A 23,765-nucleotide genomic window follows, 5' to 3' on the forward strand; every position below is an offset into this window, starting at 1 on the left:
ATTCGACTAAAATTACTTATTTATTAAAGCTTTGAAATTATTCTTTCTTACTTATCGGTTTGATATGATTTTTTAATAGTACTTTCGGGCCTTTCTGAATGAGTAGGACCTAACCTTTCCCAATGGCGAAACCGCACTAATTGTACTGTTAGAAATACCATTCATCTTTCCGGCTACTATTTTGTACTTCCCCAATTTTCATAATTGGGAAACTGATTGTACTTTTAATATCAGTTTTCTTTGAAGAAATATGTGGATGGTCGTTTGCTTCTTAATTCTAAAATGTTCAATATTATTGGGCTTGTGACTAACCTTTTGTTGTAATTTGTTTTCAGAACGATAAAATTTTTAATGTTTATTTGTTGAAATAAATTATTTTATATGTTTAATGTAATACATCTCAGACGTTTGGCACTTATGCACTTTAGGTGGTACTGAAATTTGAAAAAAAATTTCACTAAAATTAATATTTTGCTACTTATAATTATAGATATAAATTAAACTAACCAAACTTACCTATGCTTGCCAACACTCGCTAACCTAGACTAATTAACAGTAATGTTTTGATTATTTAAATAATAAATATTTGCAATAATTACTGAATTTATTATTTAAATACTCAAAACATTACTGTGTTACATTGTCAAGATTTTATTTATAAAATAGGTAAATATAAATTGTTATAAAAATGGTTATATTGGGTGATATTAACAATAATCCAGAAGTTTGCAATTTATTGGTCTACAAGCTAATACGTAAGCTGCTGTGGCACCACCTAAAGTGCACAAGTGAGAGAAGTTCATCTCATTTTTAAGTTTTTTTTATTTTTTTAAAATTTGATCTAGTGAAAGACATTTTCATAATGTGTAGTTTTGAATCATTTCTTCCAATAAAATAAAATAAATATATTGCACTAATATGAGTTACCTCAACAAAAAACCTTATGAACTATGTTATTAAATGAGTTCTGTTAATACTCCAGAATAAGTAGGCTACTGCTTTGTTTATGAATGTTGTCAATTTGTTTATGTAGATGATAAATTTAAAATAAACAGTGTATTTTGCATATCCAGTAATATTGATGTTTTTGGAAATTCTGTTTATCAAAGAGGTATTAATATGAATTTAATTTATATAAATGCATTATTTTGATTTTTTCCTAATAACTAGACAACACCTACTGTTATTAAATAATCATACATATAATAATAAGTAATTATCATTTATTACAATTTTAGTTGGTATCATCATTTAATTTTATGTATATTTATTAAATATCTCAAATAGTTTATTATTATAAGGTGATTTCCCATAACTGTGTGTGTACTGAATATTGTTAGTATTCAAATATGTTGATATTTGTAATTCCTACATTCCGTTTGTGTATGCTCATTGTGTTGCATATGTTTATGCCCATGCATGTTCTTATTAACTTAGCACCGAACTTAACGTTAATCAATATGTAAAAGATTTTCTGTTGCTTTAAGTCATCTTTTTGAAATTATAAAAAAATATACTTAGTATATTAACCATAAATTAAAAGTATAAAATAAAATTAAGCATTTAAATAATAACATTAAGACTAGAGTAGAAAAATAGTGAGAATACTGAATAAATTAATAATTTATGAATAAATTTATACGATTTTTATATGTAAAATTTTATTTATTATTCTGTAATTAAATCTATACATAATTATGTTTTCACCACACATGCACACGCATTTACACATATATATATATATATATGGTCAAAATCTGTTATATGCCCACAACACTTAAACATTTTTCTATAGACTAGATACTTTATTAAACAATGTTTACTGTTCTAATACACTGATGACAAAAATTTTTTTTATATTAATCTAAGTATGATATCATTTCTTGAATTGCTTTTTTGTGTACATTACAGGTCTGTAAATGCAATTATTTTATCACCCTTAGTTTTAAATAAATTATGCTTCAAAAAATTAAGGGAAAATATAGTTGACATCAGTAAAATTTATAGTGTTACACGCCTATACCTATGTTAGAGTGATTTCGCTGTTGCCTTTATTTTATAAATAGCCTCAGACACATCCCAAAATAATGTCCAACAGTAATCGGCTGGCATGTTAGTATTCCATTTCCCTTCATAGCGGCTTTCAATCACCTAAATGTCTTGGTGGAAATGTTCACCATGTTTGTCCCTCATGTCTCGAAGGTTGTCTAGGAAAAAATCCATATGTGAGTGGATGAAATGTATTTTCAAAGATATATTACATCCTATATATATATATCCTTTGACCAACTCTCTTATTTGAGGATCAACAAATATTTTTTCTTCACTTACATTTGGAAATTTCTGTCTGATGTACAAAAAATCCAGGACTATCCTTCTTCATTGCTTTTATAAAATTTCACATTAACCGTAGCTTGATATGAAGAGGAGGTAAAAATATTTTTTTGAGTTCAACTAAGGGCTCATGAATAACATTTTTCCCATTTGGAGTTAAGTTGTCTCATTTCTTACACTCTTTGGTAGCATAATGTTTATTATGAGCTGTCCCATTCGCAAAGAAAGCATGTACATAATGTAGCCTAACTGCATGCCTAACAAAATAGCTATAACTTTCAAATCATCACATATGTTCCAGCTATGTGTTTTATAATTTATTTTTTCAAGAACATCTACCATCACATCGTATGTCTTTTTCAAATTAATACTATAAACGATTGGTATCGAAGAATATTTGTTACCGTTGTGTAGTAGAACCACTTTTAAACTATAGATTGGATGAATCTATGAAAAGGTGCCAGTCCTCAGGTTTATGAACTTGTCCTACGTACAACATAAGCTCATCAATATTAAGTACTTTTTGTCGACTTCGAAAGCCCAAAACTTACGTATTTTTTTGAAGCAAATTCCAACCTTGCAGTTTTGATCTTAACAGTTCAGCTTGATTTTTTGATAAATTTAAATCCCTAACCTAGTCATTTAATTCACCTTGAGATATAAGATGTGGCTTATTGGAAGATAATTAAAAATCAAAATCATTGTTTTCTTTAGTACTACCTGATTCTTCATCACTGCTTTTGAAACATACATTCACAGGTGGCTCAGGAACTGGAATAATTTCACTGTGGGGTACAGGCCTAATTGCAGATTGCAATGAAGGATATTTTACAGTATATTTAAATATTTTGGAAATTCGAGACACACTTGTTAAACAACAGTAACAGTCAGTCACATGATCCTTTGGTTCACACTAAATCATAGGTACACCAAATGGCAAAGCCTTCCATGTACCTTTCAGCCACCCTCTTAAATATACAGAACAATTAGTGTATACTATATGTAGCCCTCGTCTTATCCTGATCACCAATTTTACACTGAAAGTACAAATGATATGCTTTTTTAATTAAAAGTGTAATCATTTTTCTATTTGATTTTATGGTAAATTCATCACATGCATAACAAAAGGCATCCACATCATTTACACAATTTCGAGGCACTATGACACTGCACTGTTAACAAACTTAAGACAGCTATAAGACAGAACAAAATTAATTCATTCCTAAATTCAGTGCTTAATACAAACAACACAGCTTGTTTTCAGCAGCATGTTTTGACCTGCACAGACATGATTAATCTTGTCCATGATGGCTCACTGTTCCATATTAGATATGATGTCATAATATGTGACTATGATATGATTTAATTCTTTGTCTAGTATTGTTTAAAGCTTACAAATAAATTATGTTAACAAAGTTAAACAATAAAAAATGAGCTAACAAAATACAATATAGGAGCTTAAAATGCTAACTATTGGTTGAAAAATGAAAAAAAATCCTTTAATTAAAATTTAAAAATTTTTCAAAAATGGTGGGTGATAGAAAGATTCTGAGTTCATATTCATTTTCAGCATCAAAAAACAGATTAAACTCATGTATCGCATGATAGGAAACTAAAATTATGTTTATCAGTGTAATTGACTTAGAGTAGCATTTCAAGCTGTTTGGGTTGGGGTTTTTTTTCTTATCTACCTTAGTCATTCATTGATAACTATAGGTCTACACATTTCCGTGCGTCGTAACTGGTTGTTAGTAATGATAAAAAGTCAGTCTTAAGTCTATTCTCAGTTCTTCAGTTCTGTCTTAGTACTTGTTTTGTTAACCGTGGATTTGGCTACCAATATTTTTGAATTGTACGAATTGTGCAAATCTAAAGAAAGGTGTGTTGAGTTTTACCAAAGAGTAAATATTTTACATAACGAAAAACAGTGTGACAATGGTCATTTCATACTTAGCATAACTGACAGTCGTGAAAGGTAGCGTTGTGCAAAAAATTTGTGCTGACAGGATGTTCAACTACGTTCTAAAACATGGCTGGACCATTCAAAGTTGGGGTATGATAAAAATTTTCATGTTTATCTATTGTTGGAGCCACAAGCTTATGTCTCAAGAGTTTTGCGAACATGAACTGGGCATTAACCACAACACAGTTTTAGATTGGAATAACTGTTTGTGAGAGGTATGTGCTGCAAAATTACTAGCAGTGTCACTAGTAATAGGTGGTCCTGGTCCAATTGTTGAGATTGATGGATCTTTATTTCTAAATGAGATTACAATATTGGTCGATTACCAAAACAACAATGGGTATTTGGAGGAATTTGTCAGGAAACCAAAGAGTCTTTCTTGTACGCTGTTCAAAACATTTCTCCTGCCTCACTTATGCACATAATAATTGAACGTATTGCACCTAATTCACTAATTGTGTCTGATCAATGGAAATCCCACAATGGAATCAGAACCGCTAACAAAGAGTATGACCACCAACAGTTAACCATAGTCAAAATTTTATTGATCCCCTAACAGGCGTACATACCAATACAGTGGACAGGATGTAGGGTATGGCTAAATCAAGTTTTAGGCGCTGTTTTGGTAATCATTCACAGAGGCTGGATAGTTTTCTGTGTGGATTTATGTCGTGTAAACAACTTTCAGCAGAAGGAAACCCATTTGAAAAAATCCTTCAGGATGTAGCTGGTTATTGGCCACCTGTATAGTCTAATATTGTATAAATGTTTTTGGTACAATTTTTATAATGTGCAAATGCAAAAACTAACCAAAACTGTTTGTTTTAGTTATTTAAAATCTTTTGAAATTGTCCCTTAACGGTAAAAGTCTTTTTTTTTTAAAGAGGTGGAGGAACCCCATTTACAGGCTCCTGGGTAGTGTCAGGCTTGCTAACAGGTTCCACGAGATGTTATTAAATGTGTATGCATGTGTTCCTGTGCACTACCAACTAAACCTCCATCCCTGGCTATCCACGCTTCCTGGTACAGCTGGTGTGCATTACTACAGAAAAGGGAGAATATGCCCTTGCACACTTTCAGACACCACAGTCAGCAGACACGGACCTCAAACCCACAAGATACCAAACATCAGACTAAATCTCACCACACACTTCACAACATCCAATCATCACTCAGAAAACATACCTCACGCCGCACACTCCACACATAACATCATATAAACTAACACCTCACGACAATCGAACACTGTAGGATACTTACCTCACGGGTCACCATCGGACGCGGGAGTGGAGTGCCCACGACCTCATCGCACCCAGACGATCCCCACACGTACGGGGAACCCCCTAGGCTCAACCGCGTACCTGTCCGCCCTCGCCCCATCCGACGACCCCTTCCATCCCTGCGAGACTTCTCTCAGACGTACAGCTCCATGATCTTCCTAGCAAACCTTGCTACAGCCGTTCATTTTTCCGCGCTTTCCAACATGATCTCCTGCAGTTTCTCTGGGAGGAACATTTCCCTTTTATCTACGTTGTCCAATATTTCCCTCCTCGCATCCTCAAATCGGGAGCAGCGAAAGAATACATGATATGCTGTCTCTTCCTCGTCTACACACACCTGACAACTAGCGGAGTGATCCAGCTTAAACCTGAAAAGGTATTCTCTGAACCCCCATGGTCCGCTAGAAACTGTGTGAGCCATGGGCCCTCTCGCACAGATTATGCGGCGCCCGATTATGCGGTGTGTCCGTCGGCCTCTTTCACTAGTGTCCCCCCGCTTCCGTCATTCTCTCCTCATTTATTCCATGATGGAGCCAGCTACTCTCCTTTTTTCCGCAGGTGTTGACGCCCGATGCTCTTTAATCTTCTTTTTGCGGGTGATCTCCAGATCGACAGGTAACATTCCCGCCAAAACTTGACTGACTCTAGAGAAACTGCGATATGCAGCTGTTCGTAAGCACCCCTGTATATGCCGTATCTAATGACCCTCTTCATATCTTGGCACCGTAAAGTAACGTGGAGTATATCACTTCAGACAGCAGCCGTCTCCTCTGCTGCCTCGGTCCCCTACACTTCGGCAGTAATCTGCAACCAGACGCATGACGCTCGGCGGTAGAGGAGTGCGAAATACGCCATCATACACTTTATTCCAAAGAGCCGGCCCAAGGATCGACCCTTGTGGAACTCCTCTATCTATGCACCGTTCGACCGCTCCGTCCTTCACTTTGCAGATCAATTTGCGCTTACTGAGGTAGGAGAGAATTATCCGTCTCAGATGTGGGGAACTCTCACACTCTCCAGCGCAGTCCTAGTTGCGTCATGGGTCACAGTTAAATGGTTGCGAAAGTCAAGCGCCACGAGCAAGCAGATCTTCCTCCCTCCAATGATTCTCCGATACCGCGTCCAAAGCAGATCTTCCTCTGCGAAAACCGAATTGTTTACCCGAAAGTCACCATGCGTCCTCAATAACTGGTTAGCCTCTGCAGCAGCATGCGTTCGAGTATGTTTGGCATGGTGTCGATCATCTTCAGTGGTTTATAAGAGGACGGATGCATCGGATCCCTCCCCGGCTTGGGAACCAAGACCGGCGCTGCCGTCTCCACTTCTGAGGGAACAGAGCCCCGGTTAAAGAAGTTCAAGTATCAGTGGGGGGTCATGCCCGGGAGCGTGTTTTCACTCTCCCGGATATGATTTAACTTTAGTATGGCGATTTGTGGAATTGCAGTGCACACTTATTAAGGGACAAATAAGTAAATGTTGGTTGCGATCAACCTAGCTGTAAATCCAAGCGGTCCTTAAAGTTGGAGCTGAAGTGGGAGTCTAGAGGTTATACTGCACTCCCGAACGGACCAGACCTGAGGTCCTCTGGGAAATTTATTCTCGCTGGTAGCACTCCAATCACTAATTAATTTAATTATCGTATGCCGTCGTGGCATTGATTTGGCTGAATAATATGCTGTTGTAGCATAAATATTATTTGCAATCGTTTGTAAAGCGGTATATTCGGTTTAGGTGGTGATAGAATACGTAGAGTTAGGCGCGGGGTCTTTGATCTTCCGCGTATAGGCGTTTAGCTTAGTTTCTGAGGCCTATGTGGTAGAGTTAGGTGTCCTTCTTTGAAGACAAATTTGACGAGCGGAATTTACCGATGTGGATGTCTCTTGGGACATCTGCATCGGTGGCACCTCACGAGGCCGGACTGATGACTGTAGAATGTGATCGATCTGTTTGAGGGCAAGAAGATGTCCTCCGATTAAGCCACTCATGGCTATGATCGGAGGGGGTGGTGTAGCGACCAGACTCGCTACGAGGCGGGTGTTCTTCTTCCTCGGAGGGAATTGAGATGTATGTAGAGCTCACTGTTCACTGTGCCATGAAAGAACGTTGAAGATTCACCTATGTGACATCGCCCACCAAACACCCACCTTTTGTTCATGCAGAGGAGATTCGTGCAGCTGATGTGAATTTTCTGTACACCAAACGCATGAATTCTGTGCATTCATGTATCCGTCAAGGTAGAACCATGCCTCGTCAGACAAAACCAATCGTAGAGTTTTTCACCATCTGGCATTACAGATGATGTGAACCACTGACGAAAAGCTACAAGTTTTCCAGTGTCTGCTGTATCAGTGGCTGCATCTGTCACATTCCCTATCTCTTGGAACTTGTTGTACAGCCACTTGATGGATGACAGTCTGGGCATAATTTTTTTTTTATATAGGAACCCGATTTACGAGCGCCTAGGCAGTGTCAGGCTCGCTAACAGGTTCCACAAGATAATATTAGGTGTGTATTTGTTCCTGCGCACTACCGATTAAACCTCCACCTCTCTTGGAAGCCGCTTATGCAGCAATACTTCAGGAAGGGTTAAACGCTCGCTTACCCAATCGGACACCGCAATCAAGGAACACCAATACAATCACACGTTCAACACAGAGATACAAAGACACAGCAAAGCACAGTTACGCCCACACACATAGTTAGCCCTCACAGGCAAACCAAACGTACTCAGCAGTAAATAAATTGCGGTACACATACACACACACACACACACCCACAGCCAACATCATGCAGACTCTCAGGTGCTTACCACATACCTATACAGAACTAACCAGAACGTCCACAGTCGAAGCTTCAGAAGAGGGGAATTTCGTGCCAGTGGAGTGACCAAAAAAAAAAATTTCTGAGACTTCATTGCTTCCAGTCGACCCCACTAGGTCGGGGGCACCCTAGACACTCGACTGCAGCCCTGTTCGCCGCACAGCAACCCTTCGGCCTTCTTCTGCGACACGCAGTTTGTCTACAACTACTTTGGCAAATCTCGCCACTGCGTTCGTTCTCTTCTTTCGCTAACATAATCTGCTCGAAGTCATCAGGTAAGAATATATCCCTCCTGCCCAACGTGTCCAAGACTTCCAAGATTACCAGATGAGGACATCTGCTAATGCCAGATGGTGCCTCATTCTAGTTCAAAACGGGGACACCGGAAAAAGACATGATACCCGTGATCGCACAGTGCGATCACGGGTATCGAGACCGAACCTTAGACAAGCGTCAAACAAGATCCCTAGATATGGTTTCGACAGTATTTTCCTTCCCTGAATCTCCATCGACAATATTAGACTTCTTTTTTCCGTAGAAATCACCATGATTTCGGTATTTTCCGGCGCCGTGGACAGTCCAACACCCTCCATCCAGGAGCTCACTGTGGAAAAGGAGGCCCTTATCTTCTCAGTTGCCTCCACGACCAACGTAATGTCGTTGGCATAACTGACGACTGTCACACCGGTAGGACCGGGAGCACGGAACACCCCATCATACGTTATGTTCCAGAGGGTCAGCTCGAGAACCAACCCCTGGGAAACCCCCCCTATTCACTTCCTCAGTGCACTAATGTTCACAGTGTGTTTAACACAGTTAAACGCGTTTCTTACATCCAAAGTCACAAGCACGCACACACACATCTTGCCTTTGGATAGTCTCCAGCGAGCCGCCATAATCCTTTCCACCATTCCATACACTGTAGACACTGCGTCCAATGCAGATCTGCTCCTTCTGAAACCATATTGTCGGTTATGAATTCCACATGCTTTTTCAAACGTGCAGAACTGAAATATCAATCTTTCCAAAATCTTTGCAGTCGTATCAATCATTGATAGTGGACGATAAGAGGCAGGAAGCGCCAACTCCCTGCCCAGCTTTGGGATCAGTTCTAAGCATTGTCGCCTCCACCTTTCTGAAAATACACCTTCCTCCAGGCACGCATTACAGGCATTCAAAAACACCGCAGGATTGCTAACTTAATATTGCGTTAGGCAAAAGGACAGGTCCCGGTGCTCTATCAGTTGGGACTCCACTCACTGTCGCATCAAGCTCGTTGGCAGTAAACAGTGGTATCATCCCCACCTCAAGGTTTACCCCAAGGATTATTTTCCAATTCAGCGATAAACTGCCTCCAGCATTCTTTCTTCCATTCCACTATCAGCCAAGCAAGCTCCTTCTTCTGTACTTTATAAAATGCCAAATTTGCTGCCCTTGCTGAGTAATGATAGCATCTCGTCGCTGCCCGCCTAGCCCTGAGGCATTCCCTTTTTTTTACTGTAGTCTCAGCCATTCACCAATAAACAGGTGGACGACTGGAAGCACAAGGAAGCGCTTGGTCTCACCCACGTGTCAACGAGTCTTCCAAGCGTGTAGACTTCTCCTCCACAGTGGGTCCCTTGTTCACCGCCCGAAGATCTAACCTCTTGGTAAAGGTTAACAAGTTCAGTCCCCTAGCACTCCAGCCCTTCATTGCAGGTTATCTGCCTCCGTTTGGCTGGCGGATAGTTATGGTAAACATTATTGCTTGGGTGGTTGCTTCCTGTGCATTCTTAAATCCATCTCGAATCTTTGCAACCAAAACTGTGGAGGCGAAGATAACGTTCATAATCGAACCTGAGGGGTCCCTCTTCTGAATGTGTAAACATCCCTGCAGTAGGTCTGGGCATAACTGACACATCTAATGTTTTGGGAAACAATGAATATTCTTTGCTGCATTGTGTAACTCATTTTTCCTCAATTAAACCAGCAACAAAATAAGGAAACAATCTTCCATAAGGTTGTGTCCCTTTTTGAACATGCTGTAACTGTTGAGTAATAATTAGTTTTGATCTATGATAGACAAGATCCATCCTTTTTTTTCCCAAATATTTTTTAGTGTATATTAATAAATAGTAATATCACTTTTTACTTTTAAAAAATGATCTCTCTGAAGTGATGCAGATAATAGTCTTATATAATTTCTTTCTATTTCTCTTAAAAAAGTTTATTATTTTTCTAGTTGTACGTGTGTAACATATACATTTTTATACAGCGTTATTTTGTGGATTAAATAATGTTGATGCGTTATAAATCATTATGGAGGGGAATTCGAGCTTTCCAACATTCTGGTTATTCAAATTCGTCTGCCATTGGAGTGAATCCTGCAACATCTGCTTCTAGCACTGCAGCCGATTCCTCTACAGAAGATATTATACCTAAAGGTAAAGCTAAATAGCTGTAATTTTAAATTTTCTTAAATAATATATTATTAATTAAATTTTACAAAGCCAAGAGATTAAAACTTAGATATTATTTTTTATACGTATTGTGAATGAACTTGAGAAAACATAACAGTAGTGAAAAAATAAGAATCTTCCTCGTTATCTGTCTACCAGTACATTATTAATTAACCTGTATGTAATTAATTGTAAATACAAATATTTTATCTTTACTCAGGAAGCCAGTGAACAAAAATCTGCCAAAAAGTTTTCAAACAAGTTTCTCCTTCCTGCTATTGACATCAGATAAACTCATTCAAATAATTCAATTGTGGACTAGAGCGTACACACTGGGCTTTGTTGCATTGCTTTGAGAGCTGCCACATACTCTCTACTGTCTTTGTATGCATGCTAGTGACAGCGTCTGCAAAGTTATATTTATGTACGACAGTTTGATGTGTGTAAGCACATTTTTGAATGGAGTTGTATGCTTTCCATTTGTAAATTAATTATCATCCCCAGAGTAATATATTCTTTGATGATTGGTAATAACTGTCTCTGTTTGGTTCTCAACAGAAACTTAAAAACATTCCCTTTTTCACAACACATTCCTCCAAACTCCCGTTGTTGAAGTAGCCAATATCATTCTTACACTATGAAAATAGGCTTTTATTGATTTTCACTGTGAAAAAGTGTTCTGTTTATTTTGTAGATCATTGATTCTCAAACTTTTTTGCCCACATTGAGAATCAAAATTTTTCCAGTGCCCCAAAATTTTGAAATTTAAAACTTTTAAAAATAGTAATTGCAATTGCTGTTTTTAAGATGCACTCTTAAAAACATACACATTGAAACTGACTACCTCTCTCTCTTTTTCCTGTAACTACCGTTTAGATAATTCTTCAGAGGATGAATGAGGATCATATGTGTGAGTGTAAATGAAGTGTAGTCTTGCACAGTCTCAGTTCGACCATTCCTGAGATGTGTGGTTAATTGAAACCCAACCACCAAACAACACCAGTATCCACGACCTAGTATTCAAATCCGTGTAAAAATAACCGGCTTTACTAGGACTTGAACGCTGTAACTCTCGACTTCCAAATCAGCTGATTTGGGAAGATGCGTTAACCACTAGACCAACCCGGTGAGTGAACCTGACTACCTGAATTCAAGCAACTTACCATTAATTCTAGATGTGAAATAATGTAATTATACTTAGGTTTGATTTGGCAAGGATTCCAATGACATCATTGTGATTTTTTTATATCCTTGAAAATCTTTTTTGATAGAAATGATCAATTTCAATTATTTTAAATAAAACATATTTTGAAAATAATTGTTAAATTATTGTACAGTTTTAAACTTTTTTTGTTGAAGTTAGGGAGGGGGGCTAAAGGCCCTTTTGGTAGAGAGGGGCCTGTTATTGTAGAATACATATTGAAAAAGAAAAGCTAGAATATTGCAGTACTTGAGTTTTTTGTCAATTTGGGTGGCTGAGAGGTTGAGGTTTATAAAAATAAGGAATTCCAAAACTGTTGGACAATATTATGATGTATTTCATTTTTTGTTGTTGTAGAGTAAGTTTTCTAGAAGAAAAAAACAGTTTGAATATTATACGTTTTTAACAGGGTTCTTAGAGAAAGAAGGCCTTAAACCTCTTGCACATGAATTTTTTTCTGATGTTAGAACAAATTTTGAAAAAGAACTGTTCAGATAACAACACCGAATGGTTTCAGTTTTTGTTAATTGAGAAGTATAGGAGGCAAAGGCCCTTAAGAATAAAAGTGATAATATCTTGAACCTATTTTGTTTTTGTTTCCAAGGTAAAAAAAAAATATTTATTTAGATAAGATATTTTGAAAAATATTTACATACTGCAATATTTCAATTTTTATTAATTGGGTAGGTCAGGGCACAAATGCCTTCAGGGTCAAGAAAGCCTGAATCTCCTTTTTTTATGTATTTTACTTTTTTTTAAGGCTGGATGTATTGAAAAAGAATGATCAATATTAATACTTAAAATTTTTATCTGGGGGAAGGGCTCTCTAAAGGACAAAGTGGTCCAGACTTCCTAGGCAACTTTATAAGTATAGTAATATGGGTCATATAATTTAGTATATGACAGTTATTGAACTAAGTAACAAAGATAAATTGACTGAACATCAGTTAATGGACAAGTTTAATTTTAAAAAAAATTATTTTGTAAAATTTATTTAACATATTTACAATTACTAAATTTTGCTCAGACTATCTGAATTTAGTTAGATTGGTGGTAAGTTTCCTTCCTAAGTGTAAAATTATTCATGTATGAAAACATTGCTTATTTTTTGGATTGCCCTTGTTTTTCTCTATAATTGAAAATTTTTATAATTTTTTTCTACTTAAATTTCTATTAAGTAAAAAAAAATTGATATTATTGTGTCCTGAATAAAATAATAAACTGAATCTCTCTACTGATAGCTCTACAATACTTTGGGAGTAGCAGCATCTTGAAAAGTGAAAGATGTTTCCATATCTTTTTCACTTGAAGACTGTTTTGTTTTATGAATTTTTACAAACTTCACCAGACAAATAAATTTGGGGTGTAATATCTAGAGAAAGTGGCAGCCACAAATCTTTTATGAGCACACAATGACCAAAATAAATATTTTTGCAGTATGACTAAAATGCCATTAACAGTATCGTCATACTGTTAGTGCCTTTTAACAGTATGTTTGTAACCAACTTGTTGAAATGAACATTTACAATATTTACCGCATATTTTATCCGCATTGGATAAAAAGTAAAGAATAGGTCCATTATTTTTACATGATAGCTGAATATTACATTTCAACACTATTTCAATATGGTGACATTATTGTCCGAAAAAAGTGAGCACTTTTATCACTGTATTATTTTCATGTATTCTGTTTTGCTTTGGTTTCATATTTCATGTCTACATAGCAGATTTGAACTGATTATAAAAATGTATAATTACATGAAATTAATTTGAATTATTTTACATAGATTTAATAAAATTAAAACTGTTTTTTATATTTTTCTATTGTACTTATTTTTCCAGCTACTGAAATACCTATAAAAGATACACTAGATAGAAATGGAACGAAACCTCCACGAGGTAGAACAAAACTTGTTAGTGCTGCGTTTAATTCTCTGAAAGATAGAAGTTCAAGTAAAACAGATGAATTGGATTCACTAATAAAGTCAGCTGACACTGTTGAAAGTCTTCTTTCTGTATCTGAAAAGGAAAATTTTGGTAGACAACATGCTTTCAAGGTTAGTATTGCTGATTATATATATATTTTTTTATTGAAATTTTAATATTAAAAGGTCTGCTCAAAAAATGTCTGAACTTTTATCATATAAACTTTTTTTTTGGACATATGTCTAACCAACCGAGCGTTTTATCTGCTACAGTCCTTGTAGGTGTCATTACAGATAATGTGTAGACCTATATGAAAATTTCCTCAATATCTCCAATTGTCTCAAATCATTATCCTTTCAAGAGAATTTATTTTGGACTTATTCGTTAAAATTATGCGCTGGACATTTTATAAGTCTATTGTTCTTTTTATTATTCACTCTTAAATATTTATTGAAGTAGAAATATACAGAAATAAAACTTTTACAAGACCCTTAAAATAATAAAAAAGTTTTAATTTGTATGTCCAAATTACATTGAACACTTTTTTGATCTTCAAGAAAAAATAATATACATATTTAATGGACTAGAATCTTACTAATTCAGATATTTAGTTTCGCTTTTTTTACTTCACATTAGTATATTTGTCATTATTTTTTATTATTATGATTATTGTTTATATATACATAATTTATTTTTTTTTACAGATTGTTTCAAAACTAGCAGATTGGACCACAGAGGACAAAGTAAAATTAGTAGAATTTGAAAATGATAATAGATTTTCTGCAATTTGTGAAATTCTTGGTCATCATGTGTCTACTAAACCTTTTAAAAAATTGCCAAAAGGTGATATAAAATCTGAGTTTAGTGATTTAGGTGTTGTACTGGGTGTTGCTGGTGATGATGAAGCAGCAAAACTTGTTAATACAATAACCGTTCCTCAGATGATAAAGGTTATTAAATTTAAGTGAATTATTTAAAAATGTAGACTGTATAATTTTAATTATCTGCATTTTTTTTTTTAATGAAGTTGTTTTTTACAAATTTCCCTTTTTCTCGGTGACATATATGAAGCTAAATGTAATATTTGGAGTGTATACATAAGTACTAGAGGACTCAATGAGTAAGTTACAGTCATCCATCTGTGACTGTTAATGATACTTTGGTTTAATTATGTGTATCTATCCATTGAAAGTAATATACAGATTGGAAATCTGTATGATAACTCATTTTTATCACCAAAAGAGTGTAATCCCACTCAAAAACATTTCCAATTACTTAAAATATGCTAAAGAAATCCAGTGTTAAAGCAGGATATTGCAAAATAAGTGTTCATTATTCAACAATGATCAGACATGTTTTTGCTAATAGTGATTGGTATGGATGGCTGTCAAGAAACAAAATATTGACCACATAAACAATTCCATTCTAAAAAAAAGACAAATCTATGAATCTAATTGCAGAGGAATTTAATGTTATTTGGAAGCTTGCAAATTATTTGTGAGCATCAACGATTTTTTGGCTTATCAGGTGCCTCATTTAATGTCAATTAAATACAAGAGACAATATTTTCATGCATCTTTCTCATTTATTAATTATTACAGGTAAGGATGTGCATATTTTGGAGACTGGCATAACTGTTTTCTTCAAAATGATGCTCAAGTTCATTTGAAAGGAAAAATTCCTAATCTCCAGGACCTAAAAAGTGCTGAATAGTTCCCTCTGCCAGAAAAGTGTTTGTGGAAATTTTCTATGATAATAGAGGTGTAGTACTTAAGGATTTTTTATCCAAGAGCAGTACGATTAAAGTATCAGCACATTATGAAATGCTGAAATTTTTAGAAGTAAATTAAAGGTTGATGGTCAGATAAACTGACCAAAGGCATTGTGATTAATTATTACAATGCCATGCTACATGTCACTGGCATCATGAAAGCTCTGCTAGAAAAGTTAAGTGGAATATGTAGGTACACCCTCTCTACAGTGCTGATCTGTTGTCTTGTAATTCACGTTTTCTGCATCATGAAAGAGAACATTTTAAAACTGCAGTATCTCTGATGGAGATTTCAAAAATCCAATCCAAGAGTGATTATTGAATGAAGGTTTTCCTTTTTTACAGAAAGCATAGAAAAAATACAGCAAAGGGTTGCATAACTTTCCTGGCTTTGCCACTGACAGATTTTTATTTCAATAATAAATACTTTAATAAATATTAAAGACTTAATTATGCAATATGTAAAGTACAATTGCAAAAAAGATAAAAATTTTCAATAAAAAAATTTAAACCCAATTTGACACCCGTGATCATACGGCATTTTTCCCTTAAAAATTGTGTATCTTAAAAGTATAATTGAAAGAAAAATTCTAGATTCTTAATAAAAACATTTGGGCCTCAGTTGACTCATGTGACTGGTAATGGTTATGTCATCAAGATTATACTGTATTTAGAGTATAATTGCTAAAAAAAATTGTTTTATTTTTCCCACTTCATATAACATTTTTAATAACTACAACTTGGAAAATGGATAAGTATCAGAAATTATAAAAAATTCAATAAATGTTTTAATTTTTAAGTCGGATCCCATTGGTCTCCTCCTTTTTATAAATTTCCCATGTCACACACATTAATATTAGATAAGTTGAATTTTCAGTCTTAAAAATTAAAGTAAAGAAAAATTGATATGGTAAATTTGGGTAACATTCAGCCCCCTTCTTTTATGGGAGTTTCACATTGGACTGTAGTGTCTGTTTAAGAAGAAGAAAAATTAATAATTAATTATTTAATTCATTAAGTTTAACAAGTCTAAAAAAAGTATAATATACTAAAATAAAAGTGTTGGGTACCATTATGCTCACTTTTATAACGGGGTAGAAAATCAATTAAAATTATTTTGGTCAGCAGGTTTTCAAGATGTGAAGAAAATACTGTTAAGAAATAATGTTGAACATCTCCCCTCCTTAAATCTGATTTCTTAAAACTTTGGAATTTTAAATAACTTAAAAACTACTTCCTTTGTAATAAATCTCAATTTTTTATGACTGCTATACAGAAAGTTAAAAATGCCCCTTATACTACTAATATCTATGTATAGACATTTTTAGATAAGTTTTCAAAGAATTTATGGTAAGTTAGTCCAGAGGTATTAATCAAAATACAGACAAACACATATTTATATGTAAATAGATCTCTAGGAAATTTTAATTTTTTTTTTATTATTTATTTTTTTTTTGTATTAAAGAAGACATGAAACACTAACATTTGTAAAAACTGTGATATTCAACATATTCTGGCGGATCGCTGTACTTTCCCTTCAGTACTATGCTGCTGCAACAGCAGTAGAGCTATCACCAGGAAAATAAAAATTGTGTTATGCTATGACAAGTACACAAATAAACTTTACGTGTTGAAAAGTAGTTCTTCAATTATACTTTCATTGAAATAAAAATTTTCCCTTATTAATGCATTTTTTTGTATATCTACAATAAATCTTTAATCATTTGTTTATATGTTACTGACAATTAGAGCTACATTTCAACTAGTCAGATAAAAATGGATTTGTATGACAGAATCCAAAATAATGAAAACAATTATATCAAATAATTTTTGTGAATAGATATGACACTTAAAATGAAAGAAAAACATTTTCATGAAATAAGAATCAGTTTTGGGTTATAGCTGTAAGTAATTATTTTTCCACCTGTTGATATTACGGCAGATTAAAGGTTTTAATTTATTAATTTAAATATTTATAAGATGGTGGGTGGGTTAAGGTAGAGATTTACAAAATGATTGGCAGATTTTATATTATTTATAAACATTTGGTTAAAGTATATTGTTGTTTACTGTATTACTTGTACAAGTTTTGTCCAAAAAGACACAATTTTTTTTTTTTTTTTTTTTTTTTAATAAAATGCCAGTATATCATTACTCACTTCCACCAGTGGTGTGCAAATAATGGGAATCTTTTAAAATATTATTCTGTTTGTAGTTTCACTCTGCATAGTATTGTAGCATACAAATGAGGTCATGTTTCAACCCCAGTTGTAGCCTGATTTTCTGATAGAAAGAAAATTAAGATTTTGAAAATATTCTTAACCGTGTTTAAAATCTTAAAGCACCAATTATTTTGTTTGAAATTTCACAGATATCTAGAAACTGAAAATATCTTTAGAGGTTTATAAGGAAAGAATGTATGGAGCCACACAGTGTTATGATCAGTAATGTTTTGAATCAAATATGCCAAAGTCGCTCAAAAGTATGAAAGAGATGTTGAGAATTGTCTTATTTTTGATTGGAATAATGTTATTCATTATGAGTATGTCCAACATCAGTAAAAAGTTTTATTTGAAAGGATTGGCATTGAGAAAAAAGATGCTGAAATGTTGGGAAAGAGAATATTATTATTATTATTATTATTATTATTATTATTATTATTATTATTATTATTATTATTATTATTATTATTATTATTATACTCCAGTGCTTCTGAAATACATATCAAAATCCATTCAAATCACTCATAAATTACTGGTATAAGCATATGAACAGTGGTGGACACTATTTCAAAAAAAGGTTAATCTGATTAAGTTATTTAATAAGCAAGTATAATAATTTTGAAAAATTGTTGTTTTTTTTAGTAAACTTTATTTTACTTCATTAGGAATAGCATCACAGTGTACACCACTTTTTAATTTGTATATGTCCAATTTATTTATTCATAAAGTACTTTTATTTTTATCTTTTTTTTCTATTGTATCTCTATTTCAGTAGATTATTTATTCTTTTTAATACAGACTACTGTGTGATATTAGAATTTTTCCAATCCAAATGAAAACAAAGATGAATATTTGATAATTTTATTGTTGCATGTATATAAATGTTTATTCTTTATTTGAATTATTTTCTGTATTAATATATTAATTTTAATATTGTTTCTATTTTTAGGTTATGTTGTCACTCGCTTACAAGAAAAGAAGATCAATACCTTTGCTACGTTCATTAGCATTCAATATAGGTAAGAGCAGTGATGAAATTAATATAAAAGATTGTGCTGATGTTCTATATGCCTGTGCTCAGTTATCTTTTCAAGATGAGGTAAGTTTTTAAAAATATTTTATATTACATACTTTAAAGTATATTCATCATCATCAGAATCACAATGTAAGCCAAAGGCATGTTCCAACTAAAGAAATGTAAACCTGTATTCTCCTCAGTCTCATAAATCTCTTTTGCCTCAATATTGATAATTTTAAGCTAAATTGAGCAACTTTATTTATGAAATTCTCTGAAGACTAATCCAATTAGATCTATGTTGAGTTCTCTCAACAAATGATAATATCTGAATCTTATTTCTAATAAAGGAATTGCAGTCCAGCAGCAAACATCCCTTAATGGCTTTTAAGAATCTCATCTTTGCTACTTGGATTTTATCTCTATCCTTTTTACTTGCGATCCAACTTTAACTTTCATACATCAGCGTAGTTATTGCTATTGATTTATAAGACCAAGGAATCTCCCTTATTCTTTTTAAAGTTCTTATTGCATCAGATTTAAATTGAGAGCTGGAGAGCTTATTTTGCAAGTCATGGCTGTAGTCAAAAAAGCTTCTTTACCCAGGTACCAAAATCTAGAAGTCCGTGACTGTAAATGACTACTTTTAGGCTTCATAGAACATTTTCCTCTAAAACCCAGTACCTTAGTTTTATTACAGTCCTTTTTGCAGTGTTTCTCATTTGTTTATATAACTGATAATAATGCTCATGTCTAGTCTGCAAGTATTTGTAATATGCTCTTTTCTTTTCACCTATTACCGTATCCAACCTTTCATTCCTAACTCTTAGACCTCTCTTCCTTTCATCCTTCATGCATTTGCCCAATCCTTCCTTGCTTCTTCTGCAGCTTTCTTAATGACTGTCTTAATATTTGCCCATTTGGTTTCTGTATGTTGTAAGCTTTAATACATCAAAAAAAAAAAAAAATTTACAAAAATAAAACACTAATTTTTAAATAATTTGTTAAAAAACAAAATGAATTTACTAATGTTGGGATTTGCAAAATAATGTACTAATACTATGCTGCGCGATAAATTTATATCGTAAGATTGCATAAAAATTGATTTATTAATACTTATACTAATACGGAATTTGCCAATCCAAAATTAATTCTAGTTGTAATTTTGAATATAACTAGTATCATTTTTAATAGTTCTTTATTTACGGATTAGTATTATTGTAATAGATCCATTGACATATTGTTGTGTAAAAACCTTTAATAATAAAGTTTCTCATACCTGTATCAAGAATAAAACATAAATTATAAATTTTTTGAACAGTTTTCCAAACAACATTTTATGAACAAAATCACTGCACTGAAGCTCATACTGATGAATCAGAGTATAAACTGCACCTTATCGATGGTCTCCCTGACTAACCTTGCCACCATTCCTGAGCATTACTCAGTCTATGTGAATGCATGTTCACACACTAACACTTACATGTAAAACTTTCTATGGGAAAAATTTGTTCCCATTGCAAGCATGATGTCATACTAAGATAAAATTTATTTTTGGCAAGAATGCACAATCAGAATTGAATCATCAAAAAATAGTTTATTTTTATCTAATTATGCCGTGATTATCCACAATCAGTCTTCTCTGAATAAATCCATTTAATCTCACATTTTTAAAATCATTCATTGACGTAATACAAAATTTATAAAATAAAAAAGTACAGGGTGATTCAAAGAAATGGGAAATTAAAAAAATAAATAACGTTAATGAAAAATTTTTTTTAGAAAATGAATTTTATTTCGTGTAATTGTACACGAAAAATGTATGTATGTATCCTAAAATGGCAAATGTTGCCATTTTAGGATACATACATTTTAGTTTATTTTTTAAAGGTGACCTCCTCTTCTACGTAAACACTCACGAAGTCTCTTCGTTAAATTGTTCATGGTTTGACGTAACATCTCATCTGGAATTTCCGCAATTGCTTCTTGGATCTTTGCCTTCAGTTCTTCCATTTTAGCAGGTCTACTGTGGAACACTTTGCTTTTAAGGTGACCCCACAAAAAGTAATCGCAAGCTGAGAGATCAGGCGATCTGGGAGGCCATCTAATGTCACCATTTCGTGAAATGACACGTTGTCCAAACAATCGGCGTACAGCTGCCATCGATATTTGTGCAGTATGTGACGTTGCTCCGTCTTGTTGAAACTAGGCTGTGTTAAGAATCGGTGGAAATCTCTTTTGTTGTTCCACAACAAAGGTTTCAAGCATGGCTACGTAATAAGCTGACGTCACTGTAATTGCAAGACCGTTGTCATCCTCAAAAAAATAAGGGCCTATAACACCGTAAGATGACATGGCACACCACACGGTCACTTTCTGGCTGTGCAACGGACGCTGGTGTAGCTGCGTAGGATTTTCTTGTGCCCGGTATCTGAAATTTTGCTTGTTAACAAATCCACTGAGGTGGAAATGCGCTTCGTCTGACATACACAGTTCGTGAACAAACTCTTCGTTATCGTTTATCTTCTGAAGCATTACATTACAGAATTGTGCTCGCACAACTGCATCGTTCGGTTTCAGTTCTTGGACAATCTGCAACTTGTATGGATGGAATTACAAGTCCTTCACTAATATTCTTCGAACACTTGAACTATGCAATTGTAAAGATGCTGAGAGACGACGGATTGACCGATGTGGACTTCGTGTGACAGCATCTTGTAAAGCTTGAGCATTCTGTGGTGTACGGATGGTTCGCTTACGGCCTGGAGGTTTCTTTTTCATTGCCGAACCAGTTTCCTCAAAATTAGATATTCATGTTTTAATTGCATGTGCTGATGGAACACGGTCGTGCCGTCCCTGATTAAAATGACGGCGAAATTGTCTACGCGCTCCCTCCACACTATCATTGTTTTTGTAAAACGCTTTGATAGCAAATGCACGTTGCGCACCACTCCAAGGATCCATGACAACTAAATGGCAGGTTAGATTAGAGAGGCTGGCGCCACTTATCAAGTGATACCAATCGCCCACGGTTACCAACACAACTTTCAAAATTTTCTGTTTCTTTGAATCACCCTGTATATAATACAAACAAAGAGTAACCAACTTATTTAAGCTCTATGAGCTTATTTTAGGCAAAATTTGTAATGGTTACAATGTTCAGCAGTAGGAGTAGCTGACAAATATTTATTCAGTCTATTCTGACACAAACATTGTCCTCTTCCAATAGATTAATCTTCTATACTGAAGTTTCTGCTCTTTTTTCTTATTTCCGCACGGCCAATACTATCTAGCATAAAGTTGGAACTTTAAATATTGCCAGGCAATCATCTGTATTTGATTCTGGTTCTCTATAAATAAACATGGGTGTCTAAAAAACATTTTATCTAATCTAGAATTGACCAAAAGAAATACAATCTATTAAAGATTTCATGTCTTTCGCTTACCACATATATGTATTAATATCCTTCTGGACAAGCGTACATATTATCTTAAAACCATTCATCACACCCCAGTTAATTAGTTTGTCTATTATCATTAACTACAGGTCCCCAAATATGCCAGCCATGTTTTCTACTGGCCTATTTCCAATTCTACAATTAAAATCACCAGCCACCACTACAAAGTCATTCTTATCTACACCTTTCACTTCTTTTTCTAAGAAAAACTTCTCTCTGTCCTCCAATCTACCATTCTCCAAATGGAGTGCATACATTACAAAGATTGTGACATTTCCTCTTAGTATTTTCAACCGCATTTTAACAATTCTCTCGCTAAAGCTGTAGTCAACAATATTTGAAGTCCATTTGGTAGAAATAAAAATAGCTGTTCCCAATGCAGCTCTTTTATTCTTAGCAACACCTGAATATATCATTAGGTAATTACCCATCCATTTAGTACCTTGTAATTTCTTCTTTGTTTCTGTAATAATAGCAACATCTGTATGTCTCAATTCCAGTTCATTCAATAATTCTTCCTTGATATTAATCCCCCTTACATTCCACGTCACTATTCTCATTTCATTGATGACAACAGACTCTGTACCCAATGTTTTGTATTTTCAATGTCCCAAATCATGATTTATTTTGTTTTCAGCTTTTTCAACCATAATTCTTGTCCTAAATGATGATCATCAGCAAAATAAAATAATAGTGTTAAGTTAGTAATATCTATCCCTTTTGGTTCTTTACATTCCCTTTTAAACTCGTCATTTTAAATACGAGTAAAAGAGGTTAGAAAGTACAGCCCAGTATTATTATTATTGATACTAGGTTAAAATTTATTTATTTAATTCAAGTCAGTGGGCATAAAATCCATGAATATTAAATCATATTAAAAAAACATTATGTAAATAGATAATAAATTAAAAGTAGATAATAAATTTGTAAATGATAATTTATTATCATTTATAAATTAAAATAGCTCTTGATAAGTTAATAATAGCAGTTAATCTGGTATTATAAATATCTAGCCTACCTGAATGTTCATTTAATTATAAAGATAACCTATAAATAGGTGATCTCCAATGAGAATTGATTGAAACACAAAAATATTGAAAGTTTTCCTAAGCAATCAAGTTGATACATGAAAGTCAAAAGGTTGCAATAAATTAAGACAGCCAAAATAACTAGTTAAAATTTTATAGACAAATATTAAATTTACCCTTGTCAAGAGATGATTCAATACTTGGTATTTCTAACAAATTTGATATATGAGTAAAGTTATGATCATAAAATGCATAGGATTTCCAATTTTATTGACTCTATATCTAAGAAAGATTCTACGTAGTATTTCT

General features: G+C 33.9%; 1 protein-coding gene across 2 annotated transcripts in view; it reads left to right on the forward strand.

Moving 5' to 3' along the window:
- The window catches only part of LOC142330530 (FAST kinase domain-containing protein 4), a 55,676-nt gene that overhangs the window by 146 nt on the left and 31,765 nt on the right, over positions 1–23,765 (forward strand). The window contains exons 2-5 of one of the 2 annotated variants that reach the window (XM_075375865.1): positions 10,619–10,820; positions 13,879–14,093; positions 14,667–14,912; positions 18,905–19,054. In XM_075375865.1, coding sequence (XP_075231980.1) covers positions 10,673–10,820; positions 13,879–14,093; positions 14,667–14,912; positions 18,905–19,054 — 759 coding nt within the window. In that variant the 5' untranslated portion in view covers positions 10,619–10,672. The remainder of the gene's footprint in view (positions 1–10,618; positions 10,821–13,878; positions 14,094–14,666; positions 14,913–18,904; positions 19,055–23,765) is intronic. The other variant, XM_075375866.1, reaches the window with a different exon arrangement.

The sequence above is a fragment of the Lycorma delicatula genome, chromosome 9 (assembly GCF_047948215.1).
Source record: "Lycorma delicatula isolate Av1 chromosome 9, ASM4794821v1, whole genome shotgun sequence".
NCBI lineage: Eukaryota > Metazoa > Arthropoda > Insecta > Hemiptera > Fulgoridae > Lycorma > Lycorma delicatula.